The following is a 16,703-nucleotide window of genomic DNA, read 5'->3' on the forward strand; positions in this document are numbered from 1 at the left end:
TATCTCAGGATCTTTTTTTGGATGAAAGCCTGACATTGTCACTTATTCTTCTTTTCCTCCAGTAAGCACAAGAATTCAAAAAGCATAATATGTGATTTAAAAGTTCACTCTGTTTCTCCAGACTCCAAATTGAGGACAGAATATAAAAAAATATGGCCATGATAAATTAAATCTTTAGTCTTATATGGACACCCATTGGATTCGACTATCTGCCAGTATCTTAGTTTTCTATCAGACAGAAGAATTCCTAAAATCCTGACCGTTCTGCCTCCGTTCATTTTGTTCTCTACATGATGAAGTCTTTATTATAGTTCTCCCCCGGGCTACTCATCACTGCACATCTTGATTTTAAGACCAGGACACATTAATTTTACGGTTGTATTTTCGCTCTGAACGACGCCTTCTCCCTGCAGGTGCTTCAGGCACAAGAAGAAGAAAAAATGAAAATAACAGAAGAGCAGAAGCAGAAGGAGGGAAGGAGAGGATGAAAAACACTTGGGCTTAGCTGAGACACCAGAGGAAAAGTTGAGAAGGGGGTGGGGGGTTGACGTACCGAGGGACATGAAGACATGATATACATATTCAACATTTGAGTCTCATCAAGGAAAACTCTGCACTTGGAGAGCTCATTCCAGCAGCGATTTTACAACTTTAGCAGAAGAAGAAGAAGATGAGGAGGCTGCCTGAACTTCAGCGTTCAGACTGAAGGTGCCGTGTAGCAAGAGGGGGGAATGTGTGTCTTGATGGATTCACTCAAGAGAAAGTGAGAGCAGAAAATAAAAGCCCAGCTCGTACTGTGGCTGCTTTGAATTCTGAGTTCTGCAATGTCCATCTTTATGCGCGGGAGAAAAGTCTGACTGCACCTCATTATCAACCTGAATAAACGAGGGAGAAGTAGAATGATGTAACCCAGAAACAATCTGAGCTGAGTTTTATATCATTTCTGTAACATTTTATGGTCTATGTTTGAGCCTCAAAGTGGTCTAACCAGCAACCCAAACATAGCGTTACAGTGGATGTTAGACTGTACGTGAAAACACAAAACTCTGAACCCATTTTTCTCAAAAGCTACAGAAAGATGATTAGACTACTCTGCTTCTAAACCCTTTAAATCAGGGGTGTCAAACTCATTTTAGTTCAAGGGCCAAATTCAACCAGTTTGATCTGCAGTGACCTGTAAAATCGCAGCATGAAAACCTATAAATAACAACAACTCCACATTTTTCCTTTGTTTTATTGCAAAAATGATCACATTCAAGGAATTATCTTTTTACAGAACATCATGAACAACCTGAAATTTCTTAAGAAAAGTAAATGAAACTTCAATAACATTATGCCTCAGTTTATCACTTATACATTACAACTTACAGCAAGACAAAAAAAATGCACAAATGAACACAAATGAGACAAAAAAACACAAACCAACAAATGATACAAAAAACAATGAATAAAGCAAAACAGAAAATGACAAAAAAAAAATAAGACAAAAACACAAGTGAGACAAAAAATTAGACACAAAACGACGGAAACGAAGGAAAATGACAAAAAATGAGAACTGAAAATGAGTCAAAAAAAGTCACAAAGCAACAAAACAAATGGACAAAGGACAAAAACAAGACAAAAACATTACACAAATGACACAAACGAGACAAGAAAACGATAAAACCGAGAAACAAAATGCCAAATAAGTAGACAAGCAACAGAAGCGAGAAAAAGAGGAAACAAAAAAATGACAAAAACGAGAAACAAACAACAAATAAAGCAAAACAGAAAATGACAAAATAAGACAAAAACAGAAGCGAGACAAAAAGGAAACACAAAATGACAAAAACATGAAACAAACGACAAAAATGAGACAAATAACAACAAAAAACAACGAAAACAAAACACAAAATGACAAAAATGAAACACAAAACAAAAAAAAGAACAATGAACAACCTAGTATTTTACTTTAGAATGAAAACAGCTTGTCATGGTCTACAAACAAATTTACATTTTGCAGTTAATGTCTTCGCTGTCATTTTGTCGTACCGCTGGATTGGACCCTCTGGAGGGCCGCTTTTGGCCCGCGGGCCGCATGTTTGACACCCCTGCTGTATAGTATGCATTAAGAGCTTTCTCAGAACAGCCTGGAAACGCCGCCATGACAACATTTGTGCACATAAAGGATATTTACAGGTTTAGCTGGCGTAGCTTAGACATGGCCTTATTATTTTCTCTCTGTTTCCTACCTCCAGTCCAGCGTCGCTCCGTCGCTGAGCCACACAGATGTGAGAGAGGGACAGAAGGAAGGAAAGCATGGGAAGAGAAACACAGAGGAGTCAGGGGGAAGAAAAAGCATGCAGCAGATGGAAGGAGATCAAAGATGATGAGACCTATGTGCCAGTCAAAGAGAGAGAGAAAAAAAGAGAGTTTTTTTTAATCAAAAGACAGTAACAGAAAGAGATATTTAAATGAACAGAATATGTTCAGAAACAGACTGATGTGGTGCACAAACTGATCTCAGCCCAGTTGTTACAGTTCCATATTTTAGTGTGGATTGGGTTCAGAAACTGGATCCAATCAGGGAGCGGCAGCCTGATTAACAACTAGTTAAACTGGGCGTTGTAGATCTAAAATTAAGCATAATTAAGCAGCTGCATGACCTATTTCTTGGCTCAGATGGAGTCTGTCCTCAGCCGAGCAACGATAAATCGGCAGCGACTGCTCAGACGCTTCAAACAGCCTCTGCTTTCATGACAAATAACCTTCTCTTTAGAAAGCAAAAGCTGCAGTAGTGTCACATTGTCACAGAATATCAATTATTCACCAGACTTGGCGTGTTAAGTGGCTCGGAAAATTTCCTAGTTGCTCCTTCGTAAACATAATCGTGAAATGTGCAACAAACATCACCCCGAGGAACTTTAGGATCAAGTGTAAGAAGGAGGTGACAAATAAAGCGGCGTGTTTCTCTGAATGGTGATGCTGGCGTGTCAGACAGTCGGTCCAGCACTCTGAGGTGTCACTCAGCAGACCGCAGGGGAAAGCCTCACGTTTCACACATGCTCTGGAAGCTGCTGGTCTCAAAACTCCTTTTACTACAGGAAACAACAACCTTCAATGGAAGATTTGTCATGGAACAAGGCTTGGTTCTTCCAGTAAAGGAACAATGTAATGCCTACCTCTGCATGTGAAAAATGAGTTTCCCCAACATCACTTTGCAGGAACGTTGTCATCCTGGGTAACATGATTGTAACGGATCATAAAGACTTACAGACAAGCTGGAGCATTGAAGGGTTTGGAAGCAGAGTGGTTTAAGAGAAGAAGAGTCCATTTCAACACCAACATTCTGCCTCAGTTTATCATTTACACGTTACAACTTCCAGATCACAGAGTGTTCATAAAGACACACAACATTCAGTCACAAGTGTCTGAAACTCAGTGATGTAGTGTCTAACTTTATGATCAAAACGACAAAAGTCGGACAACAAAAAAGACAAGAACAGGACAAATATTGCAAAAATGAGACACAAAGTGACAAAAAATACACAAAATGACAAAAATGAGACAAAAAACAATGAATAAAGTCCAACACAAAATGTTAAAAATAAGACAAAAAACACAAGTGAGCCAAAAAGGAAACACAAAATGACAAAAACATGAGACAAATGACAAAAGTCAGACAAAAAAAGACAAAAATAAGACAAAGTCTTACAAAAATGAGGCACAAAATGGCAAAAGAACAATGAACAATCTGTTATTTTACTTTACGATCAAAACAACTTGTCAAGGTCTAGAAATTATTTTAAATTTATAGTTTTACAAATTTACAATCTGCAGTTAATGTCTTCTTTGTAATTTTTACACTTTCCACTTTTTGCATATTTTCCCCATTTTAATGTTTAAAATCTTAAAAAAAAATGTAAATATCAGTCAAAAACAACCCAAGTAAACACAAAATGGAACTTTTAAATGATGAAAATAAACAATTCAAACTACCTGGTCCTGTGTGAAGAAGTAATTGCCCCCTAAAGCTAATAACATGTTGGGCCATCCTCAGCAGCAACAACTGAAATCAAGCATTTTCTAGAACTGGCAATGAGTCTTTCACATCTCTGTGGAGATGTTTGGTTGTCTTTGTCGAATATTTAAATTTGTTTGATGGTCTGAAGCATTTAAATGTGGGAAATATTAAAAGAAATAAAAATTTGAGAAGAGGGCAAATATTTTTTCACGGCACTATATACAATACCGTTCAAATGTTTGGGGTCACTCAGACAACTTCATGTTTTCCATGAAAACTCACACTTTTATTCATGTGCTAACATAATTGCACAAAGGTTTTCTAATCATCAATTAGCCTTTCAACACCATTAGCTAACACAATGTAGCATTAGAACACAGGAGTGATGGTTGCTGGAAATGTTCCTCTGTACCTCTATGGAGATACAGGAGGTCCTCGGTTTACGACGTCCTCCAACTACGGCATTTCGTCATTATGTTTGAACTGGTTACATGGAACTAGTTGGTGAGTGGAGCGGACGAATACGTCGTCACGCGGTGCTAAATGATGGCTTTGTTTACATTCACCGGTTGTACTCCATTTTGGATTGTGATACATTTGCTCACTTGTAACTTGTAAAATGACTCATACATGCATGAAAGTCAATGGTATTCATGACTTTCCCAAAGAATTGATTGGTATGGTGACGGCTTTGTTTTCATTTTCACTGGAGTTCCGACTGTTGTCGATCCATTTGAACGTAACTCCAGGAACACAGAACCCCCTGGATTCCATTAAAAATCAGTCATTTCCAGCTAGAATAATCATTTACCACATTAACAATGTCTAGACTGGATTTATGATTCATTTAATGTCATCTTCATTGAAAAAAAGCAGTTTTTCTTTCAACAAAAAGGACATTTCTAAGGGAGCCCAAACTTTTAACAATAGTGTACATCCTGAAAGCAGGTTTTAACTTTAACGCAGACCGATTGATCATAGTGTGGGATTGAGAGCGCAGAAAGTTTCGTGGCCGGTGATTCCAAACGTGAGGAAGACCAAAACGAAGAGCGCTGGATATTTCCTGGGAAGTCGTCTTAGTGGCAGCGAAGGAGAGAGTGTGGTGTCAGTCAGGCGGCAGCTAACCACGGGGAAGGAAAGACGAGAGGATGGGGGAGGAGGGAAGGATGGGAAAAGAGGGGAGGAGGAGGAGGAGGAGGAGGATGGTGTCTGGGAGTCTTTTAAGCTTGGTTTGAATCTGGGGCGCAGCCAGGATGGGAGAGCGATGGGAATGAGGCAGAGAGGGACCGGGCATTACATGCTACACTACACAGGGAGGTAACCACACCACCTGGAGGGCAGGGAGGCAGGGAGGGGGGAGAAAGTGAGAGTGCAGAGAGAGACTGAGGAGGGAGGGAGGAGGACGACAAACTGTCAGGTGTGGAGGGCTGACAGGAAGCAGGAGGAGGGAGATTTGGACGCCATGTCCTCCCGTGTCATCCTCAGCCTCCTCATGGTGACGCTGCAGAGCAGAGGGCAGCTTCTGCTGACTCGCCTCTCGCTCACCCCGGGAGCAGGAGTGAGATACAGCCTGCCCTCCCCCCTACTGTGTGGCCACCGGGAGAGCAGCCATCACAGGCCTCTGGGGTCCAAGATCCTCTAATTGAGATCAAAGGGATGCCCTTGACGCAGAGCAGCAGCACGGTGGGACGCGTCGCCTCCGTGTGGTCACCTGACGTCACTGCAGCTCTCACAAAGACCCAGGAAGACAGGAAGACATTACCTACAGTCTGCCTGAATAAAAGCCAAAGAGCAGAGGGGTCAAACTCATCTTAGTTCAGGTGTCACATCCAGCACAATTTGATCTCCAGTGACCAGTAAAATCAGAACATAAGAACCTATAAATTACCACAACTCCAATTATTTCCATTATTTTCGTGCAAAAAAGTACGTTCTGAAAATGTTTACATTTAAGGAATTATCTTTTTACAAAACATCATTTTGAAAAATAAGTTCAATTTCAACAACGTTATGCCTCAGTTTATCATTTACTTATTACAACTTACAGACACAGAGAGTCTACAAAGACGCACAACATTTAGTCACAGCTATCTGGAACTGAATAATATAGTATTTTATTTTATGATCAAAATGACAAAAGTAAAAAAACAAAAGAGAAAATATTTGAAAAACGAGACACAAAGCGACAAACAAATGGTCAAACGAGACAAAAAAGACACAAATGATAAAAATGAGACATAAAACCATGAATAAAGCAAAACATAAAATGAATAAGACAAAAAACACAAGACAAAGACAAAAAGGAAACAAAACGACAAAAATGTAAGACAAATGACAAAAGTCAGACAAAAAACAACAAAACAAGACAAAATATTACTGAAATGAGACACAAAATGAGAAAAATTAGACACAAAATGACAAAAAATGAGACAAACGACACGAAACAAAACAAAAAAGCTACAAAGCAACAAAATATAGACAAACAACACAAGCAAGACAAAAAACAGTAATAACAAGACAAAATATTACCAAATCAAGACAAAAAATAAAGACTAAAGCGAAATACAAAATGATAAAAATAATACAAAAATGGAAATGAGACAAAGAGGAAACACACAACAACAAAAATGAGAAACAAAATGACAAAAATCAGACAAAAAAACTACAAAAACAAGACAAAATATTACAAAAATGAGACACAAAAAAAGAATAAAGCGAAACACAAAAGGATAAAAGGACAAAAAACTCAACTAAGACAAAAACGAAATGCAAAAAGCAAACATCGGATAATTGACAAAAGCCAGGCAACAAAAATGACAAAACAAACAACAAAAACAGGACAAAGTATTACAGAAATGAAACAAAAGAACAATCTAGTATTTTACTTTATGATCAAAACAACTTGTCATGGTCTAGAAATTATTTTAATTTATAGTTCTATAAGTTTAAAATCTGCAGTTAATATCTTCTCTTTAATTTTTACACTTTATGAAGTCGTCCCACAGACCGGATTGGACCCTCTGGAGGACCGGTTTTGGCCCGCGGGCCGCATGTTTGACACCGGCTTTAGATACACTAGTGATTGGACCTGACATTCTTCTGTAAGTGGATTAAAAAATGACCCAGTGAGGTCGTTTTCTTGCAGCGTCTTTGGAATTAAAAGCTTTTATCATTTCATTTCTCAGCTATTCCTAAAAGCAAAAGTGTTTCTGATGTCATTCTATTTACATCTTTTAATTCTGTGTTATACCTTTAAAGAAACTGTAATATTTGTGTTACTACCTGAAGCTCTTTATCCCTGATAATATCACACAAGAGGTGACGCTCAAACTTGGAGGAAACAAGTGGAAAAATGTCAACAAAATGGACGTTGACCTTCTTCTTTTGCTGTTCTGTGTAAAATTATTCTTTTTTAACGATCAAAATCTGTTAAAAAGTGAAAAATAAACACATTTCAAACATGAAATCATTCCTGTGTGGACAAAAATATAATACAAGCACATGATAGAAATAATTATTCCCAACTAAAATGAAATGAAACACACTGATCCTCACAGATTTATTCACTTATGGAAGAGTGTAGGGTCCAATCACTGGAGCATCTAAGAGTTAAAGAGCAAAACACTTCAAATAGCGACTCTGTGGAAGGTTGGACAGTAAAATTATATCAATTAAGGCTTCATAGTGTCAAACAGACCACTTATTATAAAGACACTAATTAGGAAATTTGTCCAGGATTCAGTTTTATTGTGCTTCAGTCTGTGAAAAAAATGAAAGGTTAAAACCTGAGAGTCATGCAGGGACGTCTCGAGTCTTTAAAATCCTGTTGAACATTCCTCTTTATTTAGTTGCAGCACTTTTATAGAAAAGAATTCACCTCATAGTATCAGAAATCCTTGACAGGTTAATTAACATAAACTTGGAAGCGGAAGGCTTTTCAAACTCCACAAGATGGAGCTTTAAACAGTCGTGATCTTTAAAATACAGACGTCTTTATTTTGTGGAACCACTTCAGAGCCCCGCTAACCAGGATGTTTGCTGTGAACTGGTTCCATAAAGGGGGTCACTGGAAACCACAAGAGAAGCACCAGCAACCCTGCAGCTCCACCGAACTTCTTTACCTCTTTTCATGAACAGTTCTGTTTCTTGGCTTTCGTTTCTTTTAAAAGCACACTGAGAGGAAGCCGCTCTACAGGACCTGCTCAGACAGAGGTAGTGGCTAAAGAAAGTCAATGGGAAATACGAGTGTGGATAAACTTCAAAGTAATGTTAAGGTTGCTCCGTGCATTCTGTTTCTGTCTCGTCTTTGTCATTTTGTGTCTTCTTTTTGTCATTTTATGTTTTGTTTTTATCATTTTGTGCCTTGTTTTGTTGTTTTATATATTGTTACTTTCATTTTAGTTATTGTTTTTGTCATTGTGTCTTTTTGTCATTTTATGTTTTGTTTTTGTCATTTTGCGTCTTGTTTTTGTCATTTTTATATCATCTTTTGTCATTTTGTGTCTAGTTTTTGTCATTTTTATATCATCTTTTGTCATTTTGTGTCTAGTTTTTGTCATTTTGTCTTGTTTGTCATTCTGTGTCTTATTTATGTCATTTGGTGTCTTGTTTTTGTTGTTTTGTGTCTTGTTATTGTCATTTTAGTTCTTGTTTTTGTCATTTTGTGTCTTGTCATTGTCATTTTATGTTTTGTTTTTGTCATTTTGTTTCTTGTTTTTCTTGTTTTATGTCTTGTTTTTGTAATTTTATGTTTTGTTTTTGTAATTTTGTGTCTTGTTTTTCTTGTTTTGTGTCACCAGTTAGCCTGATTGTCAGTTAAACTAGAACAGCGGTCACCAGAGTTCTTGACATTTTAAAACTTAAAAATACTTACTTGGACCATTAAAGCAATTTTGTTCACACAGAGATCATGAGTTCTCAGAGTGATGTGTCTACTCGATCTAAATAAGACAAACAGGTCTTGTTTTCACAGTACGTGGTGCAGAGTTTGAGACAGAGAAGTGAAGTCAAGTCATCACGAGTTCTCACTTTGACTTCTGGTTCTGATAGCTTCCAAATGGGAAATGTTTTTTTTTGTTTGTTTAAACCTTAAAATTGGTAAAAACGCAGTGATTTTTTCTTTCTTTATTTTTCGTTTTTCGAATTCAATTTTTAAAACAAAAAACAAAAAAACAAACCCACTCCAGCCCTGCGTCCATCCATTATCTGTACATCCTCAGAGTTGTATGGGGCTGGAGTCTATCCCAGCTGACTGAGGGTGAATGCAGGGAACATCCTGGACAGGTCACCAGTCTATCACAGAACTACATATAGAGACAAATAATCACACTCACATTCACACCTACGGGCAATTTAGAATCACCCATTAACACTCAGCATGTTTTTGGGCTGTGGGAGGAAGCCGGAGAACCTTGAGAAAACCCACGATGCACAAGGAGAACATGCAAACTCCATGCAGAAAGATCCCAGGAAGGCCGGAACATGAACCAGGGATCTTCTAGCTGCAAGGCGACGATGCTAACTATCCAGTGTGCAGCTAATAGCACTTGACATTGATAAAGTACAAGAATACTATTACTGTTATTTATTATTTAAAAAACAACAACTACTACTTACTTAAATATTACTCTTAACATTCATCAGAAATTCTACATACAGTCACATCCGTCTGTTCTGCCTACCTGACAGCAACATCAGTAGTAAATCAAATATAGGCTGATTTAAAGAACATATTGTCATTTCTCTTACAATTAATTTTTCTTACCTGCACAATGCATGCAAGCTAGACGTGACACCTTCTGCTTCCTATTCAGACCTTTGTATTTCCCAGCGACCTTGTAGGTTCTGGTATTACTCAGAGCTAGCAAGCGGTACTGCTGGTTGCACTGTAGTATTTTTGAAGGTCTTGGCCTCGTCTTAAATCGACTTCATATTTACTCGGCCTTGTCTCCGTCTCAGACAAAGAACTCAGGAATGTAATGGCACCGACGTACTTTTGAGACCACAGTTGCAGGGATTTCACCACATTGTCTGTGCATCTTTCCATGTTTCTGTTCACATCAGTATTGTGATTGGATGTAAAATTTTCTGCTTTAAACACAGCAAAAAGGCTGATTGATTTCCAATGTGAACTTCCAGGAAAGTGAATGTGGGAAAAAGGGGAAAGAGCTGTGGCTTCCTGGGATGTCAATCAAACCTGCTGCAATAACCTTTGCTGCATTTTAATTTACAAAATCAACACCATGAAGAATTCGAGGAGACTTGAAACCAGAGACAGTAAAACAACTTGGAAAATCAAGTGGAAGGAGACTTGTTTTCTCATCGACTTGTATAAATTTGAACATTTTTCTTGCAGCGAGACATGTTGCCCCCTGGTGGCCGTTAGAAAGAATGCCGGATTAAGGCACTTCCATAATGACTTCATTTTTCAGACTTGGGTACGTCCATCTTCTGTACAAATATCTTTAGTACTTACAATAGAAGTGTAATGAAAGGTAAGATGAGTGGAACCGAACTCTTCACGCCTCACCGAAAGAGAAATCGCAAATATGAGCTATAAATATTAGCTATCTGTGGACTGTATATAAGGGTTACTAGTTTCAGCAGTATAATGCAATGGTATGCATGTTTCACATTTTACCATACAGGTGTTATGCAAAGTGAAATGGGTCTTATCCTGGTCTTGGCTAGGTCCTGACATGGCCAGTGGTTGGCTTCTACTTGCAACCTACATCCACTGAATCAGACTAATGTCAAGGTGGAGCTGCAAGGTTTCTGTGATTTTGTCAATTCAAACAAAAAATCAACAGACTCATGACTCAAGTCCACACCGCTGACAGAATGGCCTCAAAATGTCCCACGTTTTCATGGCATTTACACAGTGAGTAGGTGTCTCTCAATTTTTTAGCATTTTTAGCAAGCCCCCATGGCCTGCAGAGTGTAGGGAAACACCTGTTGATGTTTGTGGGGCACTAGCTACATGCAGAGGCCTTGTTTACCAACTCACAGCTCTCTGGTACGTCTAGAGGCTGAGAAATAACCACTTAAAGATGCAAAAAACGCTGGCGAGGCTTTTTATAGCCCAAATTCTGAAAATTTCAGACCCCCACAACTCAGAAACTGTTTGAGCTACAGGCCTACAATTTTGCATAGAAAGTAATTTTGTGACTATCTAATGGCATACAAATTTAGGACTAATTTGAAGATGGTGCAGCAACCACCATCTGGTGAAACCACACGGAATGACCCCTGTTCTAGTTGGCAAAACAGCCAATCAGAGTCCTCTCTTAACACCTCTGTCAAGAAAGAAAGAAAGAAAGAAAGAAAAAGTTGCCTGCATAAGGATAATGAACTCTTCAAAAACACAAACCCATTTTTTTTGTTGTTGCAGTGCAGTTAAACACATTAAGTGAAATTATTATTGCTAATATGAGCATAAATGCAGTTTTGTTCAGTAACATCTCATACATGCCGGAGACAAATCCTGACAGCAACTGAATGAACTCCAATGAAAAATCATGGAAGCATTCAATAAATCCTAATTTCATGGTGCTTTGACGATTGCAAACACTTTAGAATTTGTATTTATTTTAAAATTTATTCAAAAATCTGGCTTAAATATCAACAGATGTTCCACATGACCTAAAAGTAGACGACAAGAACCCAACAAATGGCGAAAAAATACAACTTAATAGCATGATAATGATTTATTTTAGTGTAAATTACAAAAAAAAAAAATACAAAAAAGGGTAACTTTTGAGACAGAGAAGCAGTTTTTTTTTCAGTTTCTACAATTTTCAACAACTGACAAATGTTTTTGTTTTTTTCTATCGGTGGCTCATTACCAGTAAAAACTGTCTGTATGACGGATGTGTTGCGATCCTCAAATAATGACCCATCAACTGTATCTTCATAACATCGTTAACTGCACACTTAGGGGTGTAACAATTCACCGATACAAACCGGACATCGATTTTAACTTTAAAGATATGAATACATGGATCGGCGGGCCTCTGGATCAATTTCAACTGTGGAGCGGTCGATGTCCGGTTGTGAAGTTATGAATCAGTTGATTGGAGCTCTGCTTCTAAATACGACAGCTCCAGTCTCCCTCTGTGACGGATTATGACAGTAGCGTTCGCTTAACGTGTTTGCTAGCAACGACAACACAACAGCATGGCCGACAGCACAGACACAGTTTACTACACACCTTCAAATCTGAATCTAAAGCGTGGATGGCTTTTGTATCTTTAAGGAAGGATGGAAATTTGGATAAAAGACTGGCCATTTGTAAAGTGTGGAAAGCTGCGATTAAGTAGAGCGGTGGCATGACTAATCTGAGCACTCACCTGTTGAGACGGCATGGAGACAAGAATGGAGGCAAGAATGAGTAAAACAAAGACATTGGCGTTAAAAATTTCTTCCAACTTAGCCACAACTCCACGAGGTCCAAGGTAATCGCAGCATCTAGAGCTCGTTTCATTGCCAAGGACTAAAGCACAGCGTCGTTAAAACTGATGGATTGGACTGAAGGGGTTAATGTAAATATTTTCTCATATTTAATAGAGCAACAATCTGTCTTGTCTGTGCATATTTGACAAACAAACACAATGACATTGTTTTGACCTGATTTATTTCTCTTTTTTTCACCACACAAATACATTCAAGCTGCATCGAATCGCATCGTCATGTATTAAAATGCATCGTTAGTGAATCGTATCGTAACCCATCCATCTAGATTTGTATCGGATCGCCTCTTCACGTATAGATGCACACCTCTGTGCGCTCTGCATCGCTGCGTTGTCTTTAGCCCGTTAAATGTCATTAGCAACAAGTGAAACAAACGGACGTGTAAATTTGACTCAAATGAGACAAAGCTTTCATCACAGGGAGTCATGAAGAAGCAACACTCTCTAACTGTGTGTAGTGAGGACAGGCAGACAGGCAGACAGACAGACAGACAGACAGACAGACAGACAGACAGACAGACAGACAGACTGATCACAGCCAGCCGTTGGAGGAGAAGTCCTGCCTCAGCTGCTGAGTCTCGGCCTCCGTGAGCGGCTGAAGAGGTGATCGACAGGCGCCGCCATGGAAACCAAACCACTCCATCGCCTGTTTGAGGGCGGGAACTCCCAACTTCCTGGTTACCTAGCAACACAGGGGTCCAATCAATCTCCCGCATCCCCAACATATACTGCTCCGTGCGTTCACAGCCTCGCGAATAATGACAGTTAAATTCAGACAGGCTGTATTTGTGATTAACAGCCGGCTGCTGAACTGCATCGGCTCTGGAGTGATGCTGTCTCCAGGACGCGGCGTGTGCGTAGGCGGTGCTGTGGTAGATTGATGCTGGTAGTTCAGTGACATTTAACACACCTTAACGGACACGTTTGTAGCCCGAAGCACACTCACAGCAACTCACCCGGGCTCAGAACAACTCTGAGCTACGTGCAGCATAAACTCTGACATTTCACTCTGAGGTGTCGCTCAGCACAAACCATCGCCGTCTGTTTCAGTTTCATACTGCAGAAGTTAACTCAGGGCTCAATACCAAAACACACTTTTTTAACTTGAAGAAAACTTTCATTTTATTCTCAACTTGCTCTTTCCAGGATTTACAGGATCCACTAGATGAAAGGCAAAACTATTTTCTACTAAAGAAATACATCTAGTCACTGTCTTTTGAGAAAATTGAAATTAAATATTTGAAGAAAAGCAGAGATACTGATTTTAAAACAGATTTACATTTACAGTGGATATAAAAAGTCCACAGACATCTGTTAAAATGCAAAGTTTTTGTGATATTGAAAAACGAGACCAAGATAAGATAATTTCAGAACTTTTCCCACATTTACTTTGACCCAGACCTCAACTGAAAAACAAACTGAAGTCTTCGAGAGGGGAGAACACCCTTAAACTTGTTGTAGTAGTACTAGTCTTTTTGGGCAGGAGTCCATCAGCATGGCACATCTTGTCTTGGCACTATTTGGCAATAGATTAGTTTAATTTGTTTGAGAGAGGGAAGGTAAAATCTTTGTTGAGTTTATTATCAAAATAAGAACAGCAGACAAAAAAAATTAAAGCTGCAAGCAGTTGGTCGGGTCCTCGCGAATCCAAGCATGTCCACCAGGTGGCACTGCGACTGAGACTGTATTTCAGCCTTTGACCTGTTTGACGGGGAACTAATAAAATTGTTTATCACAGTGACTGTATACTGGTCTATGGAACTGATCTGGGACTCTGATCAAACATATAAAGTTTGAGGCAGATTGGAGCACGTACAGGCCAGTTTTACATCACTTCCTGTTTCATGGTGAGCCATCAAAAATGTCTGCCAGGTGCTGCTATCACTGTGACTCTACATTGGTCTGTGAATGTTATCAAGGCCAGGCTCTGATCACACATACAAAGTTTTGAGGCCGACTGGAGTTTTTTAAAATGTGCAAAAAATGGGTCCAAACTCAACCAAAATATGACACGTATTTCAAAACAGCCGACTTCCTGTTCTGTTTTATTTACAGCTGTCAATTACATTTTTGTGCGTCTTGAGATACATATATGCATCAAATTTCATAGTAGAGATGGGATTTATGGCTGTTTGAAGGGAGCCAGACCTTGAGGAGCCGTTCCTTTCAAAAGACTGGTTCATTGTTATATTCATTTATTTTAGAAGTCAACCAGGGGTCACTGGTTTTTATCAATGAAACAATATATATATATATATATATATATATATTCTGTATTGTTAAAATGTTCTTGTGCAGTATACATTGTTTTTGTCATTGTTTATATATAAATATATACGCAGGGTGGGCCATAAGTTTTCACACAGAGTATAATGTATAATGTATATTTTTTTATGTTTCAAATACCCCATAAGATGCATTTGACGCTATCTTTGGGGGCACTTGAGGGCCATGGTGTATCAGGTGAAGATACAAGATGTAAATCATCTCAAGGAACGCATCACAAACACCATTTCAAGCAGAACTTCAGCTGTAATTAAAGTTCATCAACAGTGGAAAACACGTATTAGTATGTGTTTTCAAAACAATGGCAATCATATACAGGGTGGGGAAGCAAAAATGTCCTATTGATAAATTTGAATGTCCTGCCCAAACGGTGAGGGTAATCAAAACAATAATTAAAATCAAAGTTCCTTACCTTTAACAAATCTTTTTAGTATTTGTCAGACGTTGGTGCATTGTGAAGTGAGCAAGCAACAAGCAAAACGCAGTAGGGTTTGTGGTCTCCTGGATGCCCAAATCCCTCAGAAGGACATTGCCAAGATTGTTGGCATCAGTGAGAGGACCATTCACTGCATCCAGCATGCCAGACAATCCAGTTTGGGCACCAAGAGATCTCCAGATGGTCCTGGGAGTCTTGGGCTCAGATGGCAATAAGATGCCCCCTACTTCTTCAAGCCAGATCAGAAAATTGGGGCTGATGTGGACTACAAAGTTCTGAGATACACCGTTTTGCCCTGGCTGAAGGCCACCTACCCTGACAACAACTATGTGTGGCAGCAAGATGGGGCTCCTGCTCACACATCAATCAAGGTCCAAAAGTTCTGTGAGTAGAATATGGCGAACTTCTGGCCCAAAGGCATTTGGCCCCCGAGCTCACCTGATCTAAACCCCCTGGATTTTTTCTGATGGGGCACCATTGAGTTGAGGACTAATGCCACCCCTCATGCCAATATGGATTTACTTAAGGCTGCATTCTCCAGGGAATGGGAGGCCTACCCCATGGAGGATATCAGGAGGGCCTGTGCCTCTTTCAGAGGCTGTATTGAGGCCTTCATCATGGCTCATAGAGGACATATTCAATAAACATGTTCTGAAGGATTTAAATGTGTGTTCTTCAAGAAATCATTTCAAAATTCAAAAGAATAAAAAAGTGATACCCATTTATAGTTGTTTTTACCTGATAGGACATTTTTGCTTCCCCACCCTGTAGAGAATATTACGTAAATAAAAACAGCTGTCCAACATAAAATGTTTATTTTTCCCATGTATGGAAACTTATGGCCCACCCTGTATATATTCTATGATATATATTAGTGTAAGTTGTTTGCTGACCCAGACTTGAAGAGAAGTTTTTCTGGCAAATATTGCATTGTACTTTACGTTGCGTGTCATCCCCAGAAAAGTGCATCCAAATGCTGCCAAGTTTCCGTTGGCTCTGGCTCATTTTATCGCTAATATCTCCTCCTCCCTGATAAAGTGTAAATGTGGCTTGACTTCATTCTCCAGTCGGACTCAGGCGGCGCTCACACTCTAAGTTAGCTGCACAAAGAGCTACATTCACATGAATGAGCATGCTGTGGACAACTCAAACTCAGAGATGTCATCAGTCCTTCATGTGAAGACAGCGTGGACAGCTCAGACTCATGGGGCACACAGGTGATCATCGTTCACTAAAAAGAGCCGTTCAAACGACTGACCCGTTCACCAAAGTCACATCTCTGGTTTCATAGCTGTGGGTGACACTTACTGGTCACAGCTCCTGGCGCTATTGAGCCATTTTGGGACACGTGCAATTTCCCTAAAATATAAAACGTCAGTCCTGATGTGTGTGCAAATTTTCACGCATTTTCAAGTATTTTTAGGATTTGAAAAGTCTGATTCAAAAGCCGTAGAAAAAAGAAAAAGAAACCCATTCGGTGCTCGGACCCTAATAATCTGGGTTTCTTTCT

The 16,703-nt window shown here is 39.2% G+C and overlaps 2 protein-coding genes across 2 annotated transcripts in view; one reads left to right on the forward strand and one right to left on the reverse strand.

Moving 5' to 3' along the window:
- Window positions 1-16,703, forward strand: part of LOC110963005 (MORN repeat-containing protein 4-like) — a 71,793-nt gene that overhangs the window by 39,532 nt on the left and 15,558 nt on the right. The window lies entirely within an intron of this gene.
- The window catches only part of hoga1 (4-hydroxy-2-oxoglutarate aldolase 1), a 31,217-nt gene continuing 27,132 nt past the window's right edge, over window positions 12,619-16,703 (reverse strand). Inside the window, exon 7 of the mRNA XM_051946225.1 lies at window positions 12,619-13,153. Coding sequence (XP_051802185.1) covers window positions 13,004-13,153 — 150 coding nt within the window. The 3' untranslated portion in view covers window positions 12,619-13,003. The remainder of the gene's footprint in view (window positions 13,154-16,703) is intronic.

This window comes from Acanthochromis polyacanthus, chromosome 3 (assembly GCF_021347895.1).
Source record: "Acanthochromis polyacanthus isolate Apoly-LR-REF ecotype Palm Island chromosome 3, KAUST_Apoly_ChrSc, whole genome shotgun sequence".
Taxonomy (NCBI): domain Eukaryota; kingdom Metazoa; phylum Chordata; class Actinopteri; family Pomacentridae; genus Acanthochromis; species Acanthochromis polyacanthus.